Raw genomic sequence first — 27,169 nt, 5'->3', positions numbered from 1 at the left:
GATTTTACTGGTCCTGTGGTAGATTAAGTAGCCTTTTATAATTACATAAAAATTTAAAGACTCTGTATTTCAAGTAAGTATTATAAAATCAGAAGATACAGGGTAGAAACAAAATTGATAACCCACATGACAGAGTGCTAATAAATTTAAGGTTCAAAAAACCCATATGTGTCACTGAGTTAGATGCTGACAGTAACCTGGGCAACGAGGATGAACACCTGGGCCATAGGAGAAAAAGATAAATATATATACACACACACATGGGGTCAAATGTGTGGAGAGATGCTTAATTCACTTTTAATGAAAGGGAAAGTTTTCCACCTGTCATTTCATTTTTCGCCTGTCATGTTGGCAGAAATTAAAAGTAATGATTTTCATTTTAAAAGGTGTTTGTGTCAGAAGCAGTCCTCCCTTGAGAATGTGACCTTGAAAGACTTTTTTCTTTTTTAACTTAAAGTACAAATGGTCATTCACGGTTTTCACTTCAGCTGTTGCAGGCCAGAGCAGACGGCCACTTCCAGCAGAGAGCCCTGCCTGCAGCCTTCCAGGCCTGGAGGAGACTCTGGCGGTGGCGTCAGCAGCAGCGAACCCTCGAGGCCCGGGCCGCGTGCTTTCACAGGTACCCTGTGCAGCTCCTCTCAGCACCCGGCCACGTGTCTCAGGTCCGGGTCTGCTGCCCATGAAGCACTTTGTTTTGTTTCTCAGCCTGCCAGCACCCTCGGCCCGAGTTCTTCCTGGATTTTCAACAGTGTGGGCTCATTGAGCTCATCTGCCAGGAAGAGACAGCCCGTGTTTCCCCTGGGAAAACATTTGCCCATCTGTGTACAAGCGCTTCGAGAACTGCCCTGGTTTTACATCCCTTCCCCCATCACGAGCCACAGTGAGCTGCTTTAAAGCTGCCCATCAGCTTCCCAGATCAGAGTGTGGTTGGACGTCACATCACCTTGGCCGGCTTTCTTGAGCGTGATTTCCCTGAAATGCTTGGCTCCTCTTCTGCTAGACAATTTTTTTTTTCCTCTTGATGGATGGGGGTCATCGTTGGGGTGCATGGACTTCTTTAGTTGTGGCAAGTGTGGGCTTAGTTGCCCTGTGGCATGTGGGATCTTAGTTCCCCAACCAGGGATCAACCAGGGACCTGTGTCCCTCCCATTGGAAGCCGGTTTCTTAACTACTAGGCCACCAGGGAAGTCCCTCGACCTGACTTTTTGAAGCCTTGAAAGTATTAATTGTCAACAAAGTTAGGGTGGGCAGAGCTCCATCCTTTTAGCTCCCTTGGGGGGCAGACTTGCCCAGAGCAGGTCCACACCACCTGTTAGTGGAATACAGTGAAGAGGTCATTAATGACTAACTGTCGGCCATGGAGGTGTAGGTGTGGTGCGAGGGGAGAATGGAAAATACAGAAGCCCATTTGCCTGTGACGACGTCATCTTCAGTAATAATTTCCTTCTCACAGCAGCCCGGAGAGAACAGGTTCAAAGTGATAAATGACTCACCCATGTACCAACAGCCAGTGTTTACATTCAGATCTCCCTGATTCCAAAGTCCAAGCACTTCCTGCTGGATCAGGAGGAAAGTCTTTTTATGACTTGGTTCAGTCCAGTCGCTCAGTCGTGTCCAACTCTTTGTGACCCCGTGGACTGCAGCACACCAGGCCTTCCTGTCCATCACCAACTCCCGGAGTTTACCCAAACTCATGTCCATTGAGTTGATGATGCCATCCAGCCATCTCATCTTCTGTCATCCCCTTCTCCTCCTGCCCTCAATCTTTCCCAGCATCAGGGTCTTTTCAAATGAGTCAGCTTTCTGCATCAGGTGGCCAAAGTATTGGAGTTTCAGCTTCAACATCAGACCTTCCAGTGAACACCCAGAACTGATTTCCTTTAGGATGAACTGGTTGGATCTCCCTGCAGTCCAAGGGACTCTCAAGAGTCTTCTCCAACACCACAGTTCAAAAGCATCAGTTCTTCAGCACTCAGCTTTCTTTATAGTCCAACTCACACATCCATACGTGACTAGTGGAAAAACCATAGCCTTGACTAGACGGACCTTTGTTGGCAAAGTAATGTCTCTGCTTTTTAATATGCTGTCTAGGTTGGTCATAACTTTCCTTCTAAGGAGTAAGCGTCTTTTAATTCCGTGCCTGCAGTCACCATCTGCAGTGATTTTGGAGCCCTATGCCTTGGTAGGAACTTTAAATCTTGGTGAGGAGGAGAGACTGATACTCCAGCAATCCTAAAGAACAGACCATGTGTCCTCAGAATGTCAACACAGGTTCTTCCAGAGCTCAGAGCTGGTGCTGAGGGGTGTGCCCTGGGGAGGCTTGCTTTGGGGATGGGGGAGAGTGGATGGTGGGACGAGGAGGGCCAGACTGAGGGACTGCCTGATCCTGCAGGTAGATCACGGACAGGTGTTTGAGCAGGTGCATGGAACTGGTGACAGTTTTGGCTGTTGCCCTGAGGACGGTGTGCACCAACTGAGGACAGACACAGGGGGAGGGACCTGCACTGGGAGAAGTGGACATGCACTTGGCTTTGGAGGACGCCGGACACTGGTTTGAGAGGGTCAGCCAGAACCCTGGGCTCCTTACACTAAGTTCAAGGAGGTGCTTTTAGTGGGCAGCCACGAAGCAAAGAGGCTGGCACTTATCTCTGCCTCCTCCACTGCAGAGAGGGGCTTTGCCTTAGTTTCTATACTGAGGTCTAATGTAAGAGGCATTCAACAAATGGCTTCACTACCTAAAACACACATTTCCTTTACAAATGAGCTGGTTCTGTTGCTTGCTTGTTTGTATTTTGGCATGTTGTGGGGACCAGAAATCGAGAGCACCTTCAAAGCAGCCCAGAGGAGCTCCTAAAAGGGATGTGGTTGGCGTCAGCCTTGGGCGAGTTTAGAACCATCACTCGAGGCAAAAGGGTAGGAGGTGAATCAAGGCAGGTAGTCAGATGGAGGCTTGAAGGCTGGTGAAGAAGATCTAGACATTACTTGTTTGGGTTTAGTTGGATCTTTTAAGAAAACTTAGTTTTTCAGGTTCCTGCCTTCCTGGTTCACAAGAAGGCAAAGTGATTGAGAATCTGACTTAGAAGCCGACAGGCCTGACTGAGTTCAGACCCGCACTTCATGCTTGGCAGCTCTGCAACTCTGGGCAAGTCACTCAGTCTCTCTGAGCCCCAGTTTCCTCAAATGTAAAATGGAGATGAATTGATAATATCCCACAGGGTTGCCATGACCACTGAGTAAGATAATCCATTCCCTGGAACTGATATGTGGCTCTTAGGGTAAGTTAATGTCCATGGGTTTGGTTTGGAGTTTAGCATATCAAAGTTCCAAAAAATGTGTATGTTCTATCTTTCCATAATTCTAGGGGTACTTTTTTTAAAAATATTCCAAGAATCTAAATTTATGTGGAATCTCATGAATTATGACTAAAAATAATAGTTTATTAACCTGCCAGTGAAATATTATACTGAGAATCAGGCAGTACCATTTGCCTTTTGTTTAAATTGAGCTAAAATTTACATACAGTAAAAGATACAGATGTTAAGTAAGTAGATTGAATTTTTACAAATTGCGTCCCAGGATAACTAGCACCACAGCTAAGATACAGAATGCTTCCATCATCCCAGAGAGTTCCTTCCTGCCCTTTTCCCGTCAGCTCCTACCCTTATGAGTAACCCCTGTTCTGCGTTCTGCCATTCTAGGTTCATTTTTGCGTGCTTTTGAACTTTGCACAGTGGGATCATACAGTACCTGCTGTACTGTGTCTTCGAGTCTTTTAAAGTTCAGCCTAACGTTTTTGAGATTGAGCCAGGTTATTGCTTGTATCTATAGCTGTTTTTAATTTGCTGAGTAGTATTCTGTTGAATGAATCTGAGACACTGTTTCAATCTGTTTTAACATAGGAATTGTTTTCCAGTTTGAGGCCATCATGCCTAAGGCTGCTGTGGACATTTTGTTTTAGTGGAGTACATTTTCACTTCTCTTGGGTAGATACCTTGAAGTGGACTTCTGGGTCAGAGGGTGGGCATCTGCTTGATCTTGTAGGTGGCTATATCATTTTCTGCTGACACCAGAAAACCTGAGGATTCTGGGTGCTCCAGCATCCTCACCAACATTAAAATGTTTTATTTTTTCATTTTTGGTTGTGCTGGGTTTTTGTTGCTTTGCAGGCTTTTCTCTGCTTATGGCGAGTGGAGGCTGCTCTCTAGTTAACGGTAGGCAGGCTTCTCATTGCAGTGGCTTTTCTTGTTGCTGAGCACAGGCTCTAGGGCATGTGGGCTTCAGTAGCTGGGGCTTAAGGGTGCTAAAGCATAGGTTCATTAGTTGTGGCTCATGGGCTTAGTTGTTCCACAGCATGTGGGATCTTCCCAAATCCGGGATCGAACTTGTGTCCCTTGCATTACAAGGCGGATTCTCAACCACTAGACTGCCAGGGAAGCCCCAACACTTGTTCTTGAAGTCTTTTCAGCTTCGCCATTTTGGTTGGTATGTGGAGAGCTGTTTCATTTTCTGATGACTAATGATGTACAGCATTTCTTTAAAGCCTTGTTGTTGTTGTTCATTTGCTAAGTCATGTCAGACTCTTTGTGACCTCATGGACTGCAGCACGCTAGGCTTTGCTGTCCTTCACTGTCTCCTGGAATTTGCTGAAACTCATGTCCATTGAGTCGGTGATTCGCTCAGCCTTCTTTATGGTCAAACTCTCACGTCCCTACATGACTGCTGGAAAAACCGTGAAAGTCACTCAGCTGTGTCTGACTCTTTATGACCCCATGGACTGTACAGTCCATGGAATTCCCCAGACCAGAATACTGGAGTGGGTGGTCTTTTCCTTCTCCAGGGGATCTTCCCAACCCAGGGATCGAACCCAGGTCTCCCGCATTGCAGGCGGATTCTTTATCACCTGAGCCACCAGGGAAGCCCAAGAATACTGGAGTGGGTAGCCTACCTTCTCCAGCGGATCTTCCCAACCCAGGGATCGAACCAGGGTCTTTATCAACTGAGCCATCGGGGGAGCCCACAGCCTTGACTGATCAGGCCTTTGTCAGCAAAGTGACATCTCTGCCTCAAAGCCTAATGAGCCAGAAGTAGGACCTGTGTAATTTGACCAAGTCAGATTGACTGCCAGGAAGCAGGGAACTCTGGAGTGCTGCTCTCTGTATCCGAGGGAAGGGAATTTGTAACCGAAGAGGCTCTAAGAGAAAGAGGGGTCTGTTTGCATGGATCGCTGTTTCTGAGGCCAGACGGGGTGGGTTGAGAGGTGGGGACTCACTAGGGAGCACTGCCGTGGTGAGTGTCCTTGGGAATGAGTGGTCATGGCAGAGCTTGTCTGAGCGTCACTGCTGAGGGCGAGGGGGTCCTCATAGCGTCTGACAGCTGCCGCGTTGCTGAGGGAGAAGCAGACTTGACTTGTGGTTGGCTTCATCAAGTGTGGCCGTCCTCCAGACCCGATGCATGATCAGGCTGCATTTACGCTTTTCAGTCTGAGCTGATTTTCATCCTTGGAATACCAGACAGGTTTTGATCCTTTTGGCCTTTATCACGTACTCACTGACCACTTTATACCTTTTGGGAGGTGTCTGTTCAAGTCTTTCTCCTAGTTTTTAAAAAATTGAGTGTCTTTTAAAAACTGTTATTGATTTGTAGGAGATTTTAAAAATATTTTCTGGATACCAGTTCTTTGTTGGACTAGGGTATTGAAAATATTCTCTTCCAGGATGTGGCTGGGTTTTTCATTTTCTAACAGTATTTGTTTTACCTGAGAGCAAAGTAGGTGAATATATATGTACTGACATGAATTAACAGTGTTTTTTGTTTTTGTTTTTTTGTGAGTGGAAGTGTTTCAGTACAGTCCGATTCCTTGATTTTTTTTTTCCTTTGATAATTTGTGATTTGGGGATTCTGAGAAATAATTGGCAGTTTCTGCCTCAGCTCAGTGAGATTGTCGTGCTCTCCTTGGCCTCCCTCCCCTGTCCCTAGGGTCCAGAAGGTGCCCCCGGGTAAAACGGGGCTCACCTTGCACGTTTCCTGTCCCTCGATGATCACACCTGCGGTGCCTGGAAGCAGTAACTTCGTGTATCTTGTCCCAGTTTGTACCACGTGGCTGGAGCGCAGGCCCAGGACAGGCTGCAGTGTCCTGGCAGGAAGTGGAGCTCTTTGTTCTGAGTGGTGTGTCCGACGGGTTAACCGCCGGTCGCCATCTCCCGTCCCCCAGCGTCAGTCCTGATGGCTTTGCCAAGGCACAGCCCCTGCAGGCTGTTGACCAGTTGTCCCAGTGCTGCTTTTGCAGGTTTTGATGTCATTATGGTGTGCAGGTAGGCTTGGGCAGAGGCGCAGACCATCTCTGTCCACTTCACCTGAAATATTTGTTTAAACTTCTTCTTCCTGGGGCCCAGCTCAGCTTTGGGGGGTCCGGCTTCTGTTTTTAACTGCTTCCCCTAAGGATGTGTGTAGCAGCAGCCTGGCTGCTCAGCTGGGACTGGAAGGGCTTCCCCTGTGCCTGTAGAGAACTGTGGGTAATTCAGTGTGGGGCGCAGGAAGAAACAGGGTCTCCAGGCCTGAGTCATCTTCACGCCGTGTGGGTGAGGCCGGAAACAACATGGAAAGTGTCGGGTCATTTGGGGGGTTTGGCTTTTGTCTGCTTTCCTTGCTCCCCACCTGGGCTTATTTGGTTCTTAATATAAGGGAAAAAATCCAGTCATTTAGAACTTCTCATTCTTGTGGAGTTAAGTGCTCTCCTGTTATTCACTTGGGTTCTTTCAGGGAGATGTTAGAGAAGCAGGTGTTTGCCGTCTGGTGTCAGAAGATGTCTCAGCATCGAGAACACCGCTTAGCAGAGAGGATGGTGAGTGGTTCCCCCGGGGAGGTGGCTGGGATACGCAGGGCCTGCTTCAGGGCTTTGCACCTGGCGCCTTGCCCCTGAGGATGCTGTTGGACCCAGACCCATGCTGCAGGGCGACCCGCCTGCAGCCAGGATTCACGAGGCCAGGGCAGGGCCTGGCATCTGTTTCCTTGTCAGTGGAGTCTGCAGATGGTTTCTGGGCCCACCCAGCTCCTGCACCTCCAGCTCTTCTGCCTTGGTCATCATTCGTGGCCTGGGCTTTTCCTGGCTTCCCTACCGCCGCCTCTGTGACCCTTCCAATCTCTCCTGCCACAGGCCGTGCTCCATGCAGAGCGGCACCTTCTGCAGAAGTCGTGGTCCACGTGGCGCCAGCAGGCAGCGGCACACCGCCTGGAGCGGCAGCGGCGTGCACTGGCCTGTGCCCACCACCACCTCGGGCGGCTCAGCAAGGCCTTCTGTGTCTGGAGGGAGGGCACCCGAGGGCTCAGAACAGAGTGAGTGGCCACTTGTGCCTCAGAAACCCTTCCCGGCTCGGGGCAGCTTTGACTGTGGCGGCAGACTGTTAGCTCTGAGTGTCAGCCGATGGAGGGGTGGGGGAGTGGTCATGTCAGCCTGGATTCTGGTCTTAAGTCCCAGAAATTCAACTTGAAACAGTCTAAGCAAAACCGGGGCTGCAGTGAGAGGCTTCTGGGGCGCTCGTGGATCTCTGGGCTCAGGAACTCGGCTGGTCAGCAGGGCCTGTGGACCTGAGGTCCTGCCCGTCAGCTCCATCCTGCTCCCTGATTGGGGCCACTTGAAGCGCCCGTGGCTGGGGCAGGCTGTGGCAGTTTCACCACACCCCATAGTCAGGGACCAGGGCGGACACCCCCGTATGCCCTGCAGGCGTCATCCTGCCCTGGTTCCTCTCTTGATCCGCTTTGTCTTCCGAGGGTCTCTCACCTCTCGAACTATGGCCACGTTGAACTTCCTCCTCAGATACCTGTTCCCACATGAACGCAGAGCCCTGTGAATTTGTCCACAAAAATTGGGCTGTATGAGTGCTGTTCTGGGTGGAATGCCCAAATCCTTTGGCAGCTGTTCCCAAAGGGTCTTGATTCCCCTGCATGTTTAAGAGCCCCTGGGCAGGGCCCGGGCTGCAGTGGGGTGCCCCTCGAGAGGGCCTTCGCAGGGTCTGGGCTGAGCGCCAGCTGTCTCCCCACAGGAGGACGGGCAATGTGCGGGCTTCACGGTTCCACGCGGCGTGGCTTCTGCGCTGGGCCTGGACCAGGTGGCGGGAGGTGAGGCTTTGGCACGGGCGCCGCCCGCCTGGGGCTGTGGGTGGGTGGAGCCTCATTAGGGTGACTCAGGAGGAACACATGGTCTCCTCCACGGGCCGCGGAAACCCTCTGCCCCTGAGTGTGTGGGGGAGGCCAGGCGGCAGGTGGAGTGAGTGCCCAGCTGGTTTCATGAGACGACTGGCTCACAGGTCCCTGTTGTGTTAGGTGCCAGGCTGTTCCTCCTGGACGCTCTGAGTCTAAAGTTCCTGGTCTGACGGTTCACAGACGTCCTCTTCAGGGTGAAAAACGTTCACACTGATACTGGTTCGCACTGACCCGCAGGAGGCGTTTGCCCCGTGTCATCCTCACTGCCTTCTAAGAACTGCTTGTTTACAGAGGAGGATGCTGGGCTTGGGGTTAATAACCACTTTACCCGAGCTCCCCCAAACCAAGAGTGAGCCCGAGGCCCGGCCGAGCCCTGCTCAGCCCTGGGCCCGCGGCGGCCGGCTCTCCTCTCCGCAGCGCCGGGCCCTGCGCTGTGCCGAGTGGCAGAAGCTGGCACGCGCCGACCTGCACAGCTTGCTGCAGGGCGCTGCTGACCTGGGGGTGCGAGAGGCCGCCGTCCCCCAGACCTCCTCGGCTGCGGGGAGGGGGATTCCGAAGGCTTTGTTCCCCTTCCTTGTTCCTCCCGCCCCTCCCGAGGTAGTAATTCCACAAGCCTCAGAGCAAGTGCCCTGCCAGTGGGTCTTACACCCCTGAGCTAGTTTCCCATCCTTCCCCGGGGGCCGGGGGCCTGGGGGCTGGACCCGCCAGGTGAGGGCATAGCCGGCCCTCTCCCTGTCGCTGGCTGGGCTCCTGGCCGCCCCCTGCCTTCTGTGGTGCCTGCTCCGGGCATCAGGCCGTGCACCTCTGCGGCTGCCCCCGGGCGGGGAGCGCTGCGGCCCGGGCCCTCCAGTCCTCCTGGTTGCCTGCAGGTGTATCAGAGCCGAGTGTGGCGCATGCTGCAGGAGGCGGCTGCCAGGGAGAGCCAGCACAAGAGGCGGCTGCTGCGGTGAGTCCGCGCGTCCCCGGGCGCCCAGGGGCCAGGGAGCAGGCTGCAGACCCCGGCAGGTTGGGGGGGCCCCACCCAGGGTCTGGCAGTTGCGCCTGGCCGCCTCCCGCTGCCGAGCGAGGCTTCGGTGTGTCCAGTGCTGGTGCTGTGCACTGCGTGCTGAGCGGGGCCTCGGGGAGGCTCCTGCGCCATCTCCCGAGAGTCTCGTTCACCTGAGCGCCTCTCCCTGCCCCATTCAGACCTGCGGGAGGTGCCTCGTCACCGCCGCTCTGCTCCCAGGCCCCCGCCCTCACCCCCACCCCCTGCTCTAGGCCTCTCTCCAGCCTGGGGCCGTCTGCATCTCACAGCCGTGGACTCACTCCCGCCCCTCGGCTCTGCTGGTTTCTCCCCCTGCCTCAGTCTGTTCAGCCCCTGCTGTTCCAGGCCGCCCGTGCCCCCCTCCATCTTCCCGTCTGCCTCTCTCATCGTGGATGCATCGCCTGTGTCGTCGTCGCCTGTTGCAGCCCTGAGTTCCCTGTGGCGCCTGAATGCACGAGGCCGCGGTGCCATGGTGCTCCCACAGCACTGCTCAGCCGCGTGCGGGGTGTGCAGTCAGCATAAATCGGCGTGCAACAGACATGCTAGGGTGTGGGGAGACCTCGGTTCATGACCGAGCTCAAGAGCCTCGCACTGCCCACCTCCGGGTCACCCTGTCCCCACATGTGCCCGCAGGCGCGTGTTACGTCGCTGGAGAGAGAACACCGTGGCCCAAGCGGACGAAGCGAAAAAGACGTCCCGGGTGGCAGCTCACTACAGAAGGACACTGTGCTCCAAGGTGAGCCCTGTGGGCCAGCTGCTGGCCCGGGGGGCTGGGGCTGCTTTCCTGTGAGGGGGCGGCCTGGAAGTGGCTCCAGAGGCGTGAACTGAACAAGGAGCCCGGAACAAGAGACAGCACCCTTCTGCACACACACAGCTGGGCCGGCAGACGAGCTTGTTTACTCGTTCGTTTTACTGAATTCTGAACCAACATCCATAAAGCAAAGGCAGGGCATATACTGACTGAACCAGTTCTCCCCAGAACCAGGGTTTCCCACACACGTCTCCTCGTATCAGCATGGGATGTACAGCGCAGAGGCCTCCCTGACTCCTGCTGCTCTTCGGCCTCACGGGATTCTTGCCTTGGGGGCTTTCCGTAGAGCATCCAGGAACATGAGGTCATCGGTCACGGTTGGCGGGAATTGGCCGTCACTTGGTGTGACCTGGTTCCACGTGCTTGGGGTGCGTGGCTGTGGGAACAAGTCATATCATGTGACAGGATGCACATGCCGTGATGGCAGTGGTCCTCGACTCGGGCGTTTCAGAAGAAGGCAGTTTGCTGGGAGCCTGGTGCTGGTCCTGACAGCTCTGGAGCCTCCGTGGATGGACAGCAGTTCCACGTGGTCAGGGTCCGGTCTGCTCTCAGGGTAGTTTACAGGCCGGTGTGACTGCCCTGCTCTGCTTGGCCTTGGTCGGGGCTCTGCTTGGCCTCGGGGCTCCGAAGGGAGGTGGCCTCTGGGGAGTGGAGCTCGCAACTGTGGGGAGCAGGCGGCAGACACCTTCTGTCCTGCTACTGTGATTTCACGTGCGCCTCACGTTTGAAAGCACACGTGACCTGAAGCTTCCATTTAACAAGCAGGGTGAGAGCCCGAGTGAGACTTGACATCTTCACGACATGGTGTGACGTTCAGCTCTTCTGGGCCCATCGCCTGGGATACAGGGCTTCTTGCAGGGGGGCTGGGCATGGTGGCCTGGGTCTGTGTGGACAGCAGGCGCTTCCTGGAGCCCATATGAATGCTGTTCACTCCACAAGGAGCCACCCGCAGAGCCGGGGTGACCCCAGGAAGTGGGGACGTGCTGTGACCACACTCTTCTGCTTCTGCCCCTCAGGTCCTGCTTGAGTGGCGAGAGGCAGCATCTGTGCAGGTGTATTACCGAGAGCAGGAGGATGGGGCTCTCAGGGAGGCCCAGCTGGTGCTGAGTAGGGGTAAGTGGGGCCCAGAAGCTAGGTGGTGGTGGTTCAGTCGCTCAGTCATGTCTGACTCTTTGCCACCCCAAGGACTACCAGGCTTCCCTGTCCTTCACCGTCTCCCAGAGCTTGCTCAAACTCATGTCCGTTGAGTCAGTGAGGTCATCCAAGCATCTCGTTCTCTGTCATCCCGGGACTTCTCCTCCTGCCTTCAGTCTTAGTATCAGGGCCTTTTCTGATGAGTTGGCTCTTCACAACAGGTGGTCAAAATATTGAAGCTTCAGTTTCAGCATCAGTGCTTCCAATTAATATTCAGGACTGATTTCCTTTAGGGTGGACTGTTTGGATCTCTTGCAGTCCAGGGGACTCTCAAGAGTCTTTTCCAATACCATGGTTCAAAAGCATCAGTTCTTTGGCACTCAGCCTTCTTTATGGTCCAACTCTTCACATCCATACATGACTACTGGAAAAACCATAGCCTTGACTAGATGGACCTTTGTTGGCAAAGTAATGTCTCTGCTTTTTAGTATGCTATCTAAGTTGGTCATAACTTTCCTTCCAAGGAGTAAGCGTCTTTTAATTTCATGGCTGCAGTCACCATCTGAAGTGATTTTGGAGCTCAAGTAAATAAAATTTGTCAGTTTCCATTGTTTGCCCATCTATTTGCCATGAAATGATGAGACCAGATGCCATGATCTTCATTTTTTGAACATTGAGTTTTAAGCCAGCTTTTCACTCTCTTCTTTCACCTTCATCAAGAAGCTCTTTAGTTCCTTTTGGCTTTCTGTCATAAGGGTGGTGTCATCTGCATATCTGAGGTTATTGATATTTCTCCCAGCAATCTTAATTCCAGCTTGTGCTTCATGCAGCCTGGCTTTTTGCATCAGGTACTCTGCATATAAGTTAAATAAGCAGGTGACAATACACAGCCTAAAAGTATTCCTTTCCCAGTTTTGAACCAGTCCATTGTTCCATGTCTGGTTCTAACTGTTGCTTCTTGCCTGCAGACAGGTTTCATAGGAGGCAGGTAAGGTGATCTGGTATTCCCATCTCTTTAAGTTTTTCACAGTTTGCTGTGATCCATACAATAAAAGGTGTTAGCGTAGTCAGTGAAGCAGAAGTAGATGTTTTTCTGGAATTCTCGTTTTTTCTATGATCTGGTGAATGTTGGCAATTTGATCTCTCGTTCCTCTGCCTTTTCTAAATCCAGCTCGAACATCTGGAAGTTCACGGTTCATACTGTTGAAGCCTGGCTTGGAGAATTTTGAGCAGTACTTTGCTAGCATGTGAAATGAGTGCAATTGTGCAGTAGTTTTAGCATTCTTTGGCATTGCCCTTCTTTGGGATTAGAATGAAAACTGACCTTTTCCAGTCCTGTGACCACTGCTGAGTTTTCTAAATTTGCTGGCATATTGAGTGCAGCACTTCAACAGCATCATCTTTTAGGATTTGAATTAGCTCATCTGGAATTCCATCCCCTCCACTAGCTTTGTTCGTAGTGATGCTTCCTAAGGCCCACTCAGCCTGGGCTGCTGAGCCTCAGTTTCCTCCCACTGCCTCAAGCCCAGCAGCTTCTTGGAGGCAGCTCTGCGGGGGTCTTGGCACGCCTGCGGTCGCTGTGCACGGGCTTATGGCTCAGGGGTTGGGTGGGGGGCCCAGCGATCAATAGACCTGGTTCCTGTCAGGGTGGGTGCAGCCTCTGAAGGTGGCCAGAGCTGTCCTCACAGAGTGGCCATGTCCACACGCGGTGGTCTCACACCCAGGTTCTCCACCCTGAATTTCACTGTTGCCTGCTGGTCCATAAGGGCTTCCCAGGTGGCGCTAGTGGTACAGAACCTACCAGTGCTGGAGACAGAAGAGACACAGGTTCGATCCCGGGGTTGGGAGGATCCCCTAGAGGAGGTCTTGGAAACCCACTGCAGTATTCTTGCCTGGAGAATCCCATGGACAGAGGAGCCTGGCGGGCTACAGTCCATGGGGTCGCAGAGTCAGACACGACTGAAGCGATTTAGCACGTGTCCTCCACAGGAGCTGACTGACTCCGATCTATCTCAGGCCGTCTCAGGACCTGGTTTTGGCGCTGGCGGGACCGAAGCCGGAGGGCTGCCCGGCAGAGGGTGCAGATGGAGCAGGCAGTGCAGCATTACTGCCAGAAGCTGCTGCAGGAGGCCCTGGCCCGGTGGAAGGCGCACCATCAGGGCTGCGTTAGGAAGAGGGTGAGGCAGCGGGCAACTCCACGAGGTCCCCAACGCAGCCGGGCTGTCTGGGCCGGGAGACCGCATTCTGGCGAGGAAAGGTCTTTCCTGAAGCGCTCCCAGCAGCCAGTGTGGATGGTGGTGGCTGGGGTCCTGCGGGCACAAGGCTGCCTTTCTGGTTGTTGAGTGAAGACTGGGGAAGCGGCCTCGGGAGCCTGTCCCCCGGGGGACGGTGGCTCAGCAGAGCACCCGTTCAGTCTGAACCACACCTGTCAGCACTGGGCGAACTGCAGAGCCATCGGGACCCTCCGTCTGTGCAGTAGGCCCTTGGCTTCATCCAGGACGACTCCTGCTGGTGGGAGGAGGTGCCGGTGGGCCTGGAGCCCGCGCCGCCCCTGGGGGCTCTGGGTGTGGGTACCTTCTGGCCCAGGGCACACGGCCCACTGCGTGCTCTCTCCCCAGCTGCGGCAGAGGCAGGCCGCCCGACTCCTGGCCCAGACGCTCAGCCGGGCCTGCTTCCACCAATGGAAACGGCAGGTGGGCGCCCTGGAGAAGCCCTCTCCCAGCCCTCCTGCTCCCTCCTGGGCCCGCCTCCAGTTCCTGCTGGTTTCACCCTCTTCCTGGGCTCCCCAGCACTGCCAGCCCCGCCAGCCACTGCCCAGCACTGCCAGCTTCCTTCCCTGGGAACCTGTCCAAGGCCAGGTCCATTCCTACAGTGTCCTGTTGAAAACACATCAGGGTAACATGTAGAAATTGATCGGAAATGCGCTTTAGGTCTTTACTGAGGCTTTGCTAAGGCACCGGGTGGACTGTGTGCTGTGTCCCGCTCGGCGGCCCTTCAGGGGTCAGGTCCCTTTCCTCCCCGGAGCCCCGAGCGCTGCCCCCCCCCCCCCACACCGCTCCTGACCCTGGAGCCCGGAGCTCCTGGACATGGTTCTTTCCCAAGGGGCTTCCTTGATCCCCGGCCTCAGAGCAGGCAGGGCCGGACCCAGCTGGAGAGGGATCTGAGGGTGACGGGCCGCGTGCGGGGGTCTCCCTGAAGGGGACACTGCCTTTCTGGCTCTAGCTGGTGGACAGGAGGCAAGAGCGGCAGCTCACGGCGCGGGCCTTGTGGTTCTGGGCATTCTCCCTGCAGGCGAAGGTAACGGGCTCCCCATCCCCGCAGAGGCCACAGCTGGTGGGAGGGGGGCCTCAGTAGGACGGCTGGGCCTCACCTCTCCTCTCCCTGGAGGCCTGGGCTGCCTGGCGGGGCTTCGTGCAGGAGAGGAGGAGGAAGAAGGCGCGGGAGGAGCAGGCGGTGCAGGCCTACCACCAGCAGCTCCTCAGGGAGGGCATCGAGCGCCTCCTGCGCTTTGCGGCGGGCATGAAGGCCTTCCGGCAGCAGCTGCACGCCCAGCAGCAGGTGCAGGTGGGTCTGGGGTGTTCCCACCCCCCAGCCCCGTGGGCAGTGGGCGGGCGCAGCACCACCTGACCGGAGGCCGGTTGCAGGCGGCCCACAGTCTCCACCGCGCAGTGCGTCACTGTGCCACGCTCTGGAAACAGAAGGCGCTGGGCCAGGGCAGGGAGCCGCAGCCCCCTGCGTCCACCGAGCCCAGCAGAAGAGTGACGTTTGAGCGTCCCCTTCCCAGCCACGTTGCTGCCGGGGCTGGCGATGCCCCCCTGGAGACCAGGAGACCACCAGCTCCTCGGGGGCTTTGGGGAGCCTTGGACAGCCTGGCGTCAGCCCCCGGGGAGCCCCAGCTCCTGGGGCTGTGAGTAGCCCGTCCCTCACGTCGTCCTCCTCGCGTCCTCCTGGGGCAGAGCTTGGACAGTACAGGACGGACACGGGGTGCCGGGGTCACGGCCGAGCCACTGGGGGCCCGCCCTGCAGCAGAATCCTGCCCCTGCTTCTCTGGGGCCCTCACTGGGGGCTCGGCCGCTGTTCCTCCCGGATGGGCCCCCTGGCAGCCCCTCCCCGCCAGGCCTGTAGTCTCCCCACTTCTCCCATCACAGCCAGGAGACGGTGCCCTCTGGGACACCCCGGCCCCCGCAGGCTGTGCTGCTGCAGCCTCTGCGCTTAGCTCCCATGAGACGGCGTGGGTGGGGCGCCCACAGGCAGCAGGCTCCTGCCGGGAGGCACCTGCGGCGAGAGCCTTCCTCACCTGACCTCCAGTCTCCCGGAGAGAGTTCAGGGGTTGGGCTGGATGACTGCGCCCACAAGGTCCCAGGCCCTGGGCAGCCTGGAGAAACAGCTCGTTTCTTCCCAGCAATGCTGCCCGCCGGGCACGGAGGCAGCCACGACGCCCAAGCTTCCTGGTGGAGCCCTTGCAGAGCCAGGCGCCCCTGGGGTGCGGCCCCCTCAGCAGGCAGGGGTAGGTGCTGCAGTTCTGGGGCCTTGGGGCCTGGCCCCCTTTCCTTCCCGCTCTTCTGGGGGCGCTGCCTGATGGGCTCCTGCCGCTCCGCCGCTCAGGTCCGAGGCCCTGTGGGAGCGTGGCCTACACCAGGTCCAGCCAGTGGGCCCCACCCGGGCAGCGCTGGACCCAAGCAGCCCCCTGCCACGTGCCCCCAGCCTGAAGCCGCCACCCACGGCGCACCCGGGCCCAGAGCTGCTGCCCCCGTCCTCGTTTGCGCCACGTGGGGCCCAAGTCCCCATTCGGGTAAGACCCCTGGGGCCTGTCCTGGGTCCGGCCTTTGCTGCTTTCTCGCATACTCAGTGCCGTAGCCACAGCTGTGCCCGCTGCCTCGGGAGACGCACCCAGTGTAGGGGCCACTGTCCTGGGGACACAGCAGGGAATGGCCCCCGAGGCCCCTGCTTGTGACGCCTACACGGAGGTGGAGACGAAAGGAAACCCCACACGCAGAGAGAGGTAGGGGCTGTGGACCACGGAGGGCCATGCAGGCCTCGGGGAGAAGCTGGACTTCAGGTGAACAAGAGGCTGTGGACGTGGGTCCAGCAGAAGGTGCTGGTGGCTGGGACACGGTGCCTGGACACCGTGGGAGGCAGAGCAGGCAGGGCTTGCTCTGATGGGTTTGCTGAGAGGAAGGGAAGGAGTCCAGGATGGCTTCTGGGTTTCCAGCCTGAACGACTCCGGGAATAATGAGTTCTTTTAGTGCGAGAGGGAAGATGTGAAGATGTGGCTGGGGACCCAGGTGAAGCATGGAGTGAGTCCTCACTGTCAGGTTTGCGATAAAGCAACAGATTGAGCCTGGCCTCCAGGAATGAGGTCAGGGCTGCAGATCAAAGTTGACAGCTCGCAGCACAGGTTGGAGGTAACCTCCCGAGAACTGAAGGGGTTACAGGGAGGAGGGGTTGCAACTCTGGGGCCTGTGACGTGAGCGTCAAGGAGTCGGGACGGGGAAGTGAGGAGGCCCGAATGTGCCCTGGGCTGGCCCCGCAGGAGCTAGTGCCCGAAGGGTTGCGACCTGAGTCAGGCTGGGGAGAGGGTGGGAGCATCGCGTCCCTCCAGGGGCCAGCGTCACCAGGAGGGCGGGGAGGAGGGCTGGAGCACCAGCGTTCTTCCCAGGGCAACGGACGGTCGATGGTCGTCGTTGGAAGGGGTGAAAGCTCGGTACAGCTGGCAGCGGCTGCTCTGGTGGGGTCGGGTGTGGAAGTAAGAGGGCAAGGCCAGGTGAGCTGGCCCCGGCAGGCGTGGGGAACCCCGGCTCCCCACCTTCCTCCCACTTCCCTGATCAGTGGTCATCTTTCCCTTGCAGCTGTCAGCCCAGCCGATGACCCCTGGGCTTCCGTCCCAGATCCCTTTGTCCCTGGCCGGTGTCCCCAGCCCCCGTCTGCTCCTTCCTGGGGACTTTCGGGGCACCAGGCCTGGGCCTGGCTCTGACCCTGCAGCTGTGTACCGGGGGCCTGTCAGCACCTCGAGAGGGGGCGCCCCTCCTGGCAGCTCGGCTCATCCTGCACTGAGCCAGGAGGCTGGCCGAAATCAAGCCTGTTCTCCTGTGGGCACTGGCCACAGCAACCTGGAGGCTGAGCTTGAGGGCATCCGGCAGCAGCTGCAGGACTACCAGACCACGAGGCAGAACCTCAGGTGAGACCACGGCACTGCTGCAGCCCCACGGAGGGGCCCGACCGGGGCACTGTGTCCCCAGGGACAGCCCCACAGGCAGCAGCTCCCCACTCAGTCCAGCTCATTTAGGTCCAGGGTGGTCTCACCTTCAGGGACCTGAGGGTGTAATGCTCAGAAGAGCTGAGCAGAACTTTACACCCAGCTGTGGCCCCTGGAAGCCGGTGGTCTGCCCAGCACATGTGACTCAAGTGGGAGGGTGCCCTGGTGTGCCCTCTGGGTGCACAGCCAGCCTCCCCCACGCCCAGGGGAAGGACGGGCTTGGGTCCCCCAAGGCCTGCTCTGCACAGGCCGCAGACGGTGGGGTAGCCTTTCTGCCTCTGCCCCCAGCGGCTGTGCTTGTCCCCCAGCTGCAGGCTCTGCCTGGGCAAAGCCGGGCAGCGGGTGCCTTACACCCTCAGGTCCTGCCAGCGGCAAGCGCACAGCCTGAGGCGGTGGCTAGAGCTGAGCAGGGAGGAGCCCCAGCCTGAGGACCAGGAAGCTGAGCAGCAGGTTGAGGAGGAGCTTCGGAAGGTGAGGCGCGGGCGGCCAGGAGGGCTCCTGGGCGGGGCTTCCTCTCAGCCGGCCCCCTGTCCCTCAGGTGGAGGTGCAGATCCAGCAGCTGGCCCATGAGCTGCAGGCCCGGCGCCAGCCTGTCCACACCTGCATCGCTCGGGTCCAGGCCCTGCGGCAGGCTCTGTGCTAGTCACCACGTCCAGGCAAAGAATGCAGAGCGGCAATGTTTTTTAGTTTATTTCAAAATGTTGCAATTAAATGAATCACTGTTCAGAAGTCTCCCATTTTCATACAAAAATACTGTGCTACTGATACAGTTGAAAAAGTTCAAATGGCTTCTCCTGCAGGAGAAATTCACAGCATCCCCAGGAACCATGAAACTTGGCCCTTCCCCCGCCCCCCATCACTGGCTCCCTAAGGACTTCGTACCTGTTAGTATCTGTTACTTGGGGACGGGTTTTCTAGGCACTGACACCCCCCTCCATCACACACCAAAGACAACAGCAAGGCTCCTTTGTTTCCAGTGTAAGCCCCTGATCAATAGCAGCAACTACTCCATATTTTACGTAGGCCTGGATGTAGGGAGGGGACACAAGCTCGCCCCTGGTCCCAGCTGGGCCACCACTGCAGGGGGCTCGATAATGGGTCCTACCAGCTCCAAAAGGTCACTCGCCAGGGCCTGCAAAGCACCGAGCCACCAGAGGCCACCCTTGGAAGCTGCTGGCAGAGTCTCGGCAGGTGACGTGTTCAGCCATAAGTGCAAAGAGAGAAGACAGCCTTTCCCAACAAGCAAGGCGGAGCAAGTTTGGGGACAGAAAGCAGCTGCGTTACCAGCCCCGCTGTGGGGCCCACAGTCAGTGCCAGGAGGCACCTCACCCTGTGCAAGGGAAGGGAAGCCAGAAAGCAGTGACGAGAGGAGCAGCAAGAAGGTACCTTAACTACCGCTTATCTCAGAACGGAAATCGGGACCAACCGAATGCTCGGCCGGGAGGTAAAAGATCCAGTTTATACGAGATGTTAAAAAGTCTCCAAGAGGGAAAATCCGTCATCCTGGCCCACACTTTCTCTGGGTGGGAGGGGTGTGATGGCGGTCTAGGCCACGACGGGTTCCGACGACCTCATCTGCACCCCGGAAGCAGAGACGGAAGTCACCCAGGTCCTGCCTGGTTAGACGTGACAGTGCCCTCCCTAGATACCCTCAGAGGTTCCCCTTGAAAAGACCCTCAGCAGCCATGGCCATGCAGGAGGCTCAGAGGGAGCCCAGAGCCTCCCCGAATCGGATTTTCTGTCCTGCTTGCAGCTTGAAGTTGAAGTCCTTGGGGGCCTCGAAGATGAGCACGATGGTGGAGCCCAGGTTAAACTCGCCCAGGTGCTCGCCCTTGCGCATGGGGATGCCCTCCTTGTTGGCGTGCGTCACGAAGCTGAAGTCGTTGTAGGAGCCCTTGCTGTACCGGGGGCTGTTTGTGTGCAGGTCCTGGGAGGCGGGGGCAGAGCGTGTGGGCCGTGGGCACACCCGTCCCCCGCCCTGCTCAGGAAGGGAAGTGGGGACAGCAGCTCGGGCCACAGGCCAGGTCTGAGCTGAGAGCCCCTGACCTGCTGTGAACTGGGGCCGGAGGGAATGGAGGAGCCAGACCTGTGCCTCTCACACACTTGCCCTCCAGCAGCAGTCCCACCCAGGCTCCCCTTGGGTTTCCAGCAAAAGCAAAGTGCCAAGCAGGGAGGTGAATTCCCTCCCGCTGCAGCCACCTCTAGACCGGGGTGGGGGACCCGCCTTCCTAGAAATCGCAGCCCCAGCAGCTCTGGCTGCACAGGAGACGGTGTGGAGAGCCCAGAGTGGCCCAGCCCTCGGACTCCAGTGGGACCCACTCACCCGGTCGAAGTAGATGCGGATGGAGCCCACGTTGGTGGCCCCCACGGCCGTCAGCGAGAAGAAGCCGTGCTTCCAGTCCCCGGTCAGGACCACGCGCTCGTTGTGGCAGAAGAGCTCTTTGATCCAGCGGGCCATGCCAGGGTTCACGGACATCAGGGAGCCTGTGGGGACAGACACGGGTAGTCCCCACCCAGCCTGCCATTCCAGATTCAGAGCAGGCTGGACCCCAACCTGGGGCACCCCCAGCCTTGCCCCCAACTCTGGAGCCTACGGCCTCTGACAGAAGCAGCCGAGGCCCCCGGGGCAGCCAGCCTGGCCTACCTGGGAAGTGGCGCCTGTGGGAGACGGTCCAGTCCGTGGGGGAGTGGAAGCAGTGGTAGTCCCCGGGGGCCAGGTAGATGACGCAGTGGTAGAGCTCGTTCCCTTCGCGCGTGACCAGCTGGCTCCTGAAGGAGCTGTGGGGCGCGGCTGTGGGCAGATGCGGGCCCGCTGCTCAGAGCCCTGCATGTGCCGCCTGGACGCCGGCTGCAGGGAGGCCCAAGCTGCGGGCAGAGGGTCTCCTGTCCACAGGCCTCCCTCCCTCCCTCCCCGCCCCTCCACCTGCTGGCGCCCAGCACCTCGGGCCAGGACCCACCTGGGGGGAAGGGCAGGTCCTCTGCGGGCGTGCGGGGGCCCAAGAACGACTCCAGCGAGTAGGTGACCCCCTTCACCTGCTCCACCTCACAGTTCTTCACCTGTCCGAAGTTGAGGATCTTCCCGTCTGAGGGGCTGATCTGGAAGGGTCAGGAGAGGCTCACTGTAGGGGAGGGTGTGGAGGACAGGACCACGGCCCCCCGGGGGTCCAGGCTGGAAGGAGTGCCCACCAGGCCCACTGTGCCCAAAGGCACGGAGGCGGGTCGGGCCTTACCACGCTGTGCAGGCCGCACACGGGCCGGGCCTGTGGCTTCAGCTTGCGCCGGAAGAACTCGCTGAGGTTGCGGTAGTGGTGCAGGTCCTCCACCGCGGCCTCCTTCATGTTCACCCCGAAGGTCCAGATGTACAGGCTGTAGACCGGCCTGCGCAGCCACTGCGGCAGCTCCACTTGGTTGAGGCGGCCCCAGGCCCGCGACAGCAAGCGTGTTGGCACCGACTTGTACAAGGCCACCTGCAGGTCCCAAGGGGCGGGTGAGTGTGCCACGCCGTGCACTCAGCCCCCGAACCCCCCCACAGGGACCACCTCCTGAGGCCTGAGCAGCAGGGACCCTCGAGGGCTCTGTGACATGGTGGTTTCTCACCAGGAACCAGACTGAGCTTCCAAGTCTTTACACACAGTACTGGCTGGGCCTCCACACAGTGACTCGCATAGCTCAGGTATCGGCCATTTCCTGCAGAGTTCCTACCTCGTTTCTTGGATGGGGAAGGGCATACAAGGATCGGATGTGGTCACACAGAGGCTGTGGTGGGCAGTGCTGCTGGCGTCCCAGACCAGCACCGAAGGAGTCGGCTCTCGGTGCTCAGGCAAGTCCACACCCCAGTGCACGCGCTCAGCCTGCTGCTGGGCAGAGGTGCTGGGCACTGTCACCGAGACTCCAAGGGCTCCCAGTCCACACCGCCGTCCCCACCCGCAGCTCCTCCTGGAGAGGGGACTCTGCACCTCCCTCAGACCCTCCAGCCCGAGCTCTTAAACCTCAGGTGCCACTGCCGTCGTGGGACCTGCTTTAATCAGTGGCTGCGGCTTGCTGAACACTGCCAAGGCACCAAGTCCCCAGGGTGCAAAAGCAATTCCACTCCCAACTTTAAACACCTCTAAAGCGGCACTGAGTGAGCGGCTCTCAGCACCCCCAGCGGATACCCGCGTGTGGGGGTGGCCCAGGGCGGCCCTTCGACCCTGGGCCTAGTGCCCGGGGCCCTCACCTAGCCTGCTGGGGGCTCCTGGGTCCTCAAGGGCATCCCTACCCACAGAGGCCACACAGGCTCTAGCCTGTGTGAACTACCCTCTGGCATCCAGAAACTTGATTCTTCTCAAAATCACCTCTAAGCTCTTTTCTGCCTGAACACAGGAGATGAAACAGACACCATTTTCTGATTGCCCAATGTGGGTTCTTTCCAGAAACAGAGCACTTACATGGCAGAAACGCAGGCAGAGAGAGCAGGCCGTGGATGATGGGCCTTTACAGTCACCTGTCCACAGCCCACATGGCCACCGACCAGCCCACCCCCTCCACCAACTCGCCTTCCAACAGCATCTGTTGAAGGGCTCAGGCCCCACAGCACCACCTCTGCCCAGATAACTGGGCACCCCCTCAGGCCTGCTGCGGGGAGGCAGGGCCGGCAGCCCCCGCACACTTACCCTGCTCACAGGCCTCCATCCCACCCGGCTGAGGGGCCTGAGGGCGCCAAGGGGCAGGAGGTAGTAGAGGACCGTCAGGGGCCAGGAGCGCAGTTTCAGGGCAGGTTTGGACATGCAGCTCAGCTGTCCCAGCCTCCGCCTCAGGGCCAGCTGAGGGAAGTGCAACCTGCAGGGCACATGTCCACGCACGGCCGAGGTCAGCAGAGGACCAGGGGCCCCACCCTTCCCGTCCACCCCACCCTTGGCAAGCTCAACTGCCTCTCCATGGATTCGGGTGACGCTGGCCGGACCCCCTCATACCAACCACATTCTGAGTCGGGGGCTGGGCTGCCTCTGTCGGCGCTCACCTCCCAGTCTCTACCTGCGTGTCAGTTGAGACCTCTCAGAATAGCTTCTGAACCTGCCAGGGACCCCCTCTTGGACCTTGGGGCTAGGCGCACCAGGAAGGCAGTGTAAACAGAGCCCACTGGGCAGTCCCCACCTGCCTAAGGCCAGCTCCTTCACACGGGCTTCAAGGAGAGCTAGGCTGAGCCCCCCCAAGCCTCGGGCAGCACAGGATCCGGGTAAATCTCCATGGTCCAGGCCTCTTACTTCCTCATCTGATAAGCGATCGGGCCTCATAAGATCACAAACACACACGCAGGTGCACACACAAACCCCTCACCGCTACTGCTCCATCCACCCTGCTGTCTTTCTACGTCAGCTCAGGGTCTCCACAACAATCCAGAGGGTGGTGGCGGTAAGCTCCCTGCCAACCCTCAGGCCTGCTGGGGCCACACACACCTGACCCAGGCCCCTCCTTCCAGTAAAGGTAGGTGGACCTTCCCCTGACCCCACCAGCTCCAATTCGGTACAGTTGGCAAAGGCTCAGCTTCAAGGGAGCCAGAGACCGGGGTAAGTTTTTCCTGAGTCTTGACACTGAGGCCCAGGTCGCCGTGCCACAGGCCAGGACCTAGAGGCTCTCAAGGCCCCAGTGTGGGCATCAGGAGACCGCACTACCACCCACTTGGAGAACGTCCTGGTGCCTCGGTTTCGTAAAAAACACTACATTCAACGGGAGGAGGAAGCTCCATCTGTGCCTGTGCTCTCAGAGCAGCTCGGTCCTCTGCACCCACTTGCTCAACAAACCAAGGAACAAAGGCACACTGCTGGTACTAAAAGCAGAGAAAATGGAGAACTGACCCAAAGGCCGGGCCCTGCAGCTCAGTGGGGGGCCCTGAAGGTGCTGCCTCTGCACTGCTCACCAGATCCTCTGCGACCATTCTCTCCCATCCCTTTAAAAAGGTCCACGAAATGGATAGGGGCCAAGCCAAGCAGGACACATCACTCCTCTACCCCAGGTTTCTCCCGCCCACCCAGCTCTTTGCAGAAGAGCAGGGACCAATCCCAGGGAAGCTGCGCCCAAGCGGGGCGGGGGTGCAGTGTGGACACTGGACCAACAGCCCGCTGGCCCCCACCAATACCAATACCTGAAGCGGGCTCTCCGACTCAGGCCCCCCGGAGTGGGCCCCTCTAGTCGCGGGAGCTGGTCCCCTAGCCCCCTGCCGCCGCCGCCACCGCCGTGGAGCCGCTGGACGTGAACTCTGACCTTCCGGAGGTCGAGGCGGGGTGCGGCGGGGTTAGGACGCAGCCGTGGGCATCTCACCATTTCGCCGTGCGGAGCTCGGGTCCTCGCCGCGACTCTGACTGACACATGGTGGGCGGCGCAAGGAGGCGGGGCCGGCGCGCGCCTTTGTCTCTCCTTCCTCCCTTCCCCCCGGGTCCGCACGGTCACCACTCCTCGGCCCCAGAGGTGGTGGCTGGGGGGACCGCTCCCCGGCTCGGTCCGGTCCGAAGGCTCGGGGGCGCAGGTGAGAAGTCGGGGCTGTTGCAGAGACAGGCGCGGGTCACGGACCTGCTCGGCCCACTGTGTCCCTGGCCACCTGCCCACTCCCGGCAGGGAGGGGACTCGGCGCCACGGGCCCAGGAGCCCAAGCGGGAATCTGAGCCCCGCGCTCCGGGCAGGCACCCAGCGTCGGCCCTGCCGCCCCCTCCCTCGCCAGAACCTGACCCATTTTTCCTTTCAGGTGACAAAGGGACATCTGAGGGATGAGGGCGCGGCGGTGGGCCCTGGCGTCTAGCCTGCTCTGGCTCTCCTCGCCGCCTCCACTCGTTCCTCTTCACAAGAGGGGCAGTCAGGCGCCCTCGGGGAAACCCGCCGCCCCGCCTCCGCAGATAGCGGGCAGGGGGAGCAACATTCTGCCACGCGGAGTCCAGAGTCCCGTCTGGCCCAGCACACCCCCGACCCCGCGAGCCTGGGGGCATCTTTAAAGGAAGACTCGCAGGGGCCTAGGGATGCTCCGGCCGGCCCGGCACAGAGCAAGAAGCCCCAGCTCACACCAGCTGGACGTCTGCCACCCTGGGTTAACCCACCTCGGTCAAGGAGGTGAAAGCCCTGCTACTACCGGCTCCCTGGGTGTACCTGGCCATGGGGCTGGACCAGGCAGACTAAGGCTTGGATGTTCAACTGGATTTCCGCCCCATCTCAAGCCAGGACACCCATCTCCCCAGGCCACCCTCCTGAGTGGCCGGAGGGCGCCCACCCAGGCTTCCTCTGCCTCAGGGCCAGGCCCGAGCTGAGGTCGTGCTGACTCCCTTCCTACCGCCCATCTAGGAGGCCCCAAACTTGCCTGCCAGCTCCCAAGGGAGACAGGCCCAGTGGGGAGATGGGCAGTTGGGGTTGAGCATGGAGCTAGGCTTCAGGACAAAGTCCACCACCTGTACCCCACCCCCCTCTAGAAAACTGGATTCATGGCGGGGCCTGGTGAAGTCTTGTGGGCCTGGATAGGAGCCAGACCTCCTTGGGGCAGTTTTCCTCACTGTCCTACTGGCGGGACCATGACCTATTCTACATGTTGTCAGGCACATTCAGGAGCCCACAAACAAACCCAGCTCACTCCAAAATGTCAGGCCCTCAAAGCAGATCCCTGTGTGTGCCTTTGCATTGCATCCTCTCCCAGGGCAGTCCAGGGGTGCCTGGGGGGTGCCAGACAACCCCCCAGGGTGGTAGAGGGGGTTCTGGGGGGACCAGCCCAAGGAGCTGCTATCCTGGAGCCACTCGAGAACTGCCCAGAAGAGCCCGAAGCCTTCACGCCTCAGTCCTGCCTCGGTCGCTCCTCTGCTGCCGCCTCTAACATGGTACACCGAGACCAGGCTCAGATTTCTTCTAACTCACCATCCGGGCGCCCCAAAGGCCCCAGCAAGCAGACATGAGTTCAGCTGTCCCCAGGGAAATGGGCCAGCACGCTCAAGCAGCAGCCAGCTCAGAGCTGCACAATGGCGGGAAGGGGGTCCCTAGAGGTCACCCCTTCTCACTAACTGAGGGCATCCCCATTTCAGAGCTGCACTTGCCCTCTGTGCCTGCAGTGGCCTTTGGAGGCCAAGCCAGAGCTTTCTCCCTCTCTGGCTCCCTGAGTGCAACTTGGGGCACTCAGGCCTGAATGAGGACTCTGCAAGGAGGGCACCCTGAAGTACAGACACCTTCCCTCTCTCCCTCGAGTCCCAAAGACACTCTGTGGGATGAGATGGGGCTGGGACCAGTAGGACTTCAAAGTCATTACGCAGCCTAAGAGCCAGCCACGTGGAACATGAGAACACACAGTGGCTCTGGTGGGGGACGAGGACCAGCTGGTGGCTGTGATCCTGGATGCCCCCACCAGCCTCACCCTGCGAGCCAGGAAAGGCAAGTCACAGGTGCTGTCTGGGTCTCAGCCTCCTCATCTGAAAGGGGAAGGACTGTTCCTCCTGGTCACCTGTCTGGAGGCTCAGAAACCCCACGCCTCCACTCCCCCAAATGCTTAGCGCAGCCTCATCCCGCAGACCTGGCTCCTGATGCCTCCCGTCCCTTTCAGACCCATGCTCTGGGAGGATAGAAATTTGCTCTCAGGGAGGACAGAAGGAACAGGGCGGAGGAGGCAGTTCTGACAGAGGAGCCCCAACCCCAGGGCAGCAATGATGTGACCAGGCAGGGAGGGCTCAAGAAGACCAAGCTGGAGGGGCTCACGTTTGTCAGGACGCGCTCTTCTGGGGTTCACACCCTAGCAGTGCTGCAACATCCCCGCCCACCCCTCACATCCTGTCTAAGTCAGCCCCGGGCCGAGGGTGTTCCGTGTGGAAAGCTCACTGGGTGCCAGACACCCGGCCTGAAGCCTCGGCAGGTAACCCCCAGTGCCCCCAAACCACACGTCCCTGGTCTGACTTGCGGTGCATGTGCTTGGTCTGTGGGGTAGGGTCACAGGGCAGCTGTGTCCAGGTGGGGCCACCAACCATTCCTCCGCGAGTGCCAGGGCTAGAGGTGACAAAATGTCAGAAGTAGGGAACCGAGAAAATGGATTCTCCCTGTGAAATGGGTAAGCCATCTTGGGGAAGCCTTGGGTGAAAGAGGAGGAAGCAAAAAGAAAGGGCCAAATGCGCCTCTTTCAAGGGAGGTGCAGGGGAGGAGGCAGGAGTCTTTCTTAGATCCCCCCAAGGAAAGGAACCTTCTCCAGGGCAATCCTTGGCACCAGCGGGGAATGGGGCTCTGGGAAGGGCGGGTTTCACCCCCTCCGGCCCGAGGTTCCGCTTCCCTCCCGTCCCGGCAGCGCTGAGGAAACGGCGCACGGAGGGCACTGAGCGGCCCGGGTTTCCCTTTTCCGGGCTGAGGGGCGAAGAGATGCTACAGACGTGGAGGAAGTGAGCTCATCCGCCGGCCCCGTGACCCACCGTGTGGGGCCAGGGAAGCCACAGCTCGGTCACGACCGGGGAAGGGAGCGGGCTGCTCCTCAGATCCCCGGCGGTGAGGGGCGACCCACACCCCAGGAGCCGAGGGCCTCCGCGCGCCGCTCACTCACCCGCAGGTGGTCGGCTCCGCTCGCGTCCGCGCCGCCCGCCTGACTGAACTCCCGGGGAGGCGCCGCTCCACGGAAGCAGGGGGCGGGCGGGCGGGGGCCCGGCTGCAGCCACTCACGCCGCCGGGGCGGGGGCAGAGGCCGGACACCAGGCTCAGCCGCGCCCGCCCCCGGCCGGGGTCCCTTTAAGGGGCGGGGCGGGGCGGAGGAGCGGCAGGAAGAGGGGAC

General features: G+C 58.7%; 2 protein-coding genes across 13 annotated transcripts in view; one reads left to right on the top strand and one right to left on the bottom strand.

The window, feature by feature from the left end:
- Positions 1 to 18,148, top strand: part of SFI1 (SFI1 centrin binding protein) — an 80,209-nt gene extending 62,061 nt beyond the window's left edge. For 4 of the 9 annotated variants that reach the window (XM_043435831.1, XM_043435823.1, XM_043435870.1 and 1 more), the window contains 18 exons: positions 489 to 619; positions 6,760 to 6,841; positions 7,154 to 7,332; positions 8,040 to 8,115; positions 9,069 to 9,145; positions 9,857 to 9,959; positions 11,051 to 11,147; positions 13,185 to 13,345; positions 13,787 to 13,861; positions 14,391 to 14,465; positions 14,556 to 14,732; positions 14,813 to 15,075; positions 15,571 to 15,675; positions 15,774 to 15,960; positions 16,828 to 16,932; positions 17,018 to 17,346; positions 17,733 to 17,895; positions 17,963 to 18,148. In XM_043435831.1, the coding sequence (XP_043291766.1) occupies positions 489 to 619; positions 6,760 to 6,841; positions 7,154 to 7,332; positions 8,040 to 8,115; positions 9,069 to 9,145; positions 9,857 to 9,959; positions 11,051 to 11,147; positions 13,185 to 13,345; positions 13,787 to 13,861; positions 14,391 to 14,465; positions 14,556 to 14,732; positions 14,813 to 15,075; positions 15,571 to 15,675; positions 15,774 to 15,960; positions 16,828 to 16,932; positions 17,018 to 17,346; positions 17,733 to 17,895; positions 17,963 to 18,067 (2,490 nt within the window). In that variant the 3' untranslated portion in view covers positions 18,068 to 18,148. Of the gene's footprint in view, positions 1 to 488; positions 620 to 6,759; positions 6,842 to 7,153; positions 7,333 to 8,039; positions 8,116 to 9,068; positions 9,146 to 9,856; positions 9,960 to 11,050; positions 11,148 to 13,184; positions 13,346 to 13,786; positions 13,862 to 14,390; positions 14,466 to 14,555; positions 14,733 to 14,812; positions 15,076 to 15,570; positions 15,676 to 15,773; positions 15,961 to 16,827; positions 16,933 to 17,017; positions 17,347 to 17,732 lie in introns of all 9 variants that reach the window. The other 5 variants (XM_043435841.1, XM_043435861.1, XM_043435850.1 and 2 more) reach the window with 5 other exon arrangements.
- The window catches only part of PISD (phosphatidylserine decarboxylase), a 27,712-nt gene continuing 18,631 nt past the window's right edge, over positions 18,089 to 27,169 (bottom strand). The window contains exons 1-7 of one of the 4 annotated variants that reach the window (XM_043436016.1): positions 23,722 to 26,230; positions 22,077 to 22,242; positions 20,655 to 20,891; positions 20,382 to 20,520; positions 20,069 to 20,215; positions 19,748 to 19,908; positions 18,089 to 19,351 (exon numbers count right to left, since the gene is read on the bottom strand). In XM_043436016.1, coding sequence (XP_043291951.1) covers positions 19,127 to 19,351; positions 19,748 to 19,908; positions 20,069 to 20,215; positions 20,382 to 20,520; positions 20,655 to 20,891; positions 22,077 to 22,242; positions 23,722 to 23,771 — 1,125 coding nt within the window. In that variant the 5' untranslated portion in view covers positions 23,772 to 26,230 and the 3' untranslated portion in view covers positions 18,089 to 19,126. Of the gene's footprint in view, positions 19,352 to 19,747; positions 19,909 to 20,068; positions 20,216 to 20,381; positions 20,521 to 20,654; positions 20,892 to 22,076; positions 22,243 to 23,258; positions 23,470 to 23,721; positions 26,231 to 27,169 lie in introns of those variants that run through there. The other 3 variants (XM_043436006.1, XM_043435987.1, XM_043435997.1) reach the window with 3 other exon arrangements.

The sequence above is a fragment of the Cervus canadensis genome, chromosome 1 (assembly GCF_019320065.1).
Source record: "Cervus canadensis isolate Bull #8, Minnesota chromosome 1, ASM1932006v1, whole genome shotgun sequence".
NCBI classification, from domain to species: domain Eukaryota; kingdom Metazoa; phylum Chordata; class Mammalia; order Artiodactyla; family Cervidae; genus Cervus; species Cervus canadensis.
This window is presented reverse-complemented; position numbering and strand designations above follow the sequence as displayed.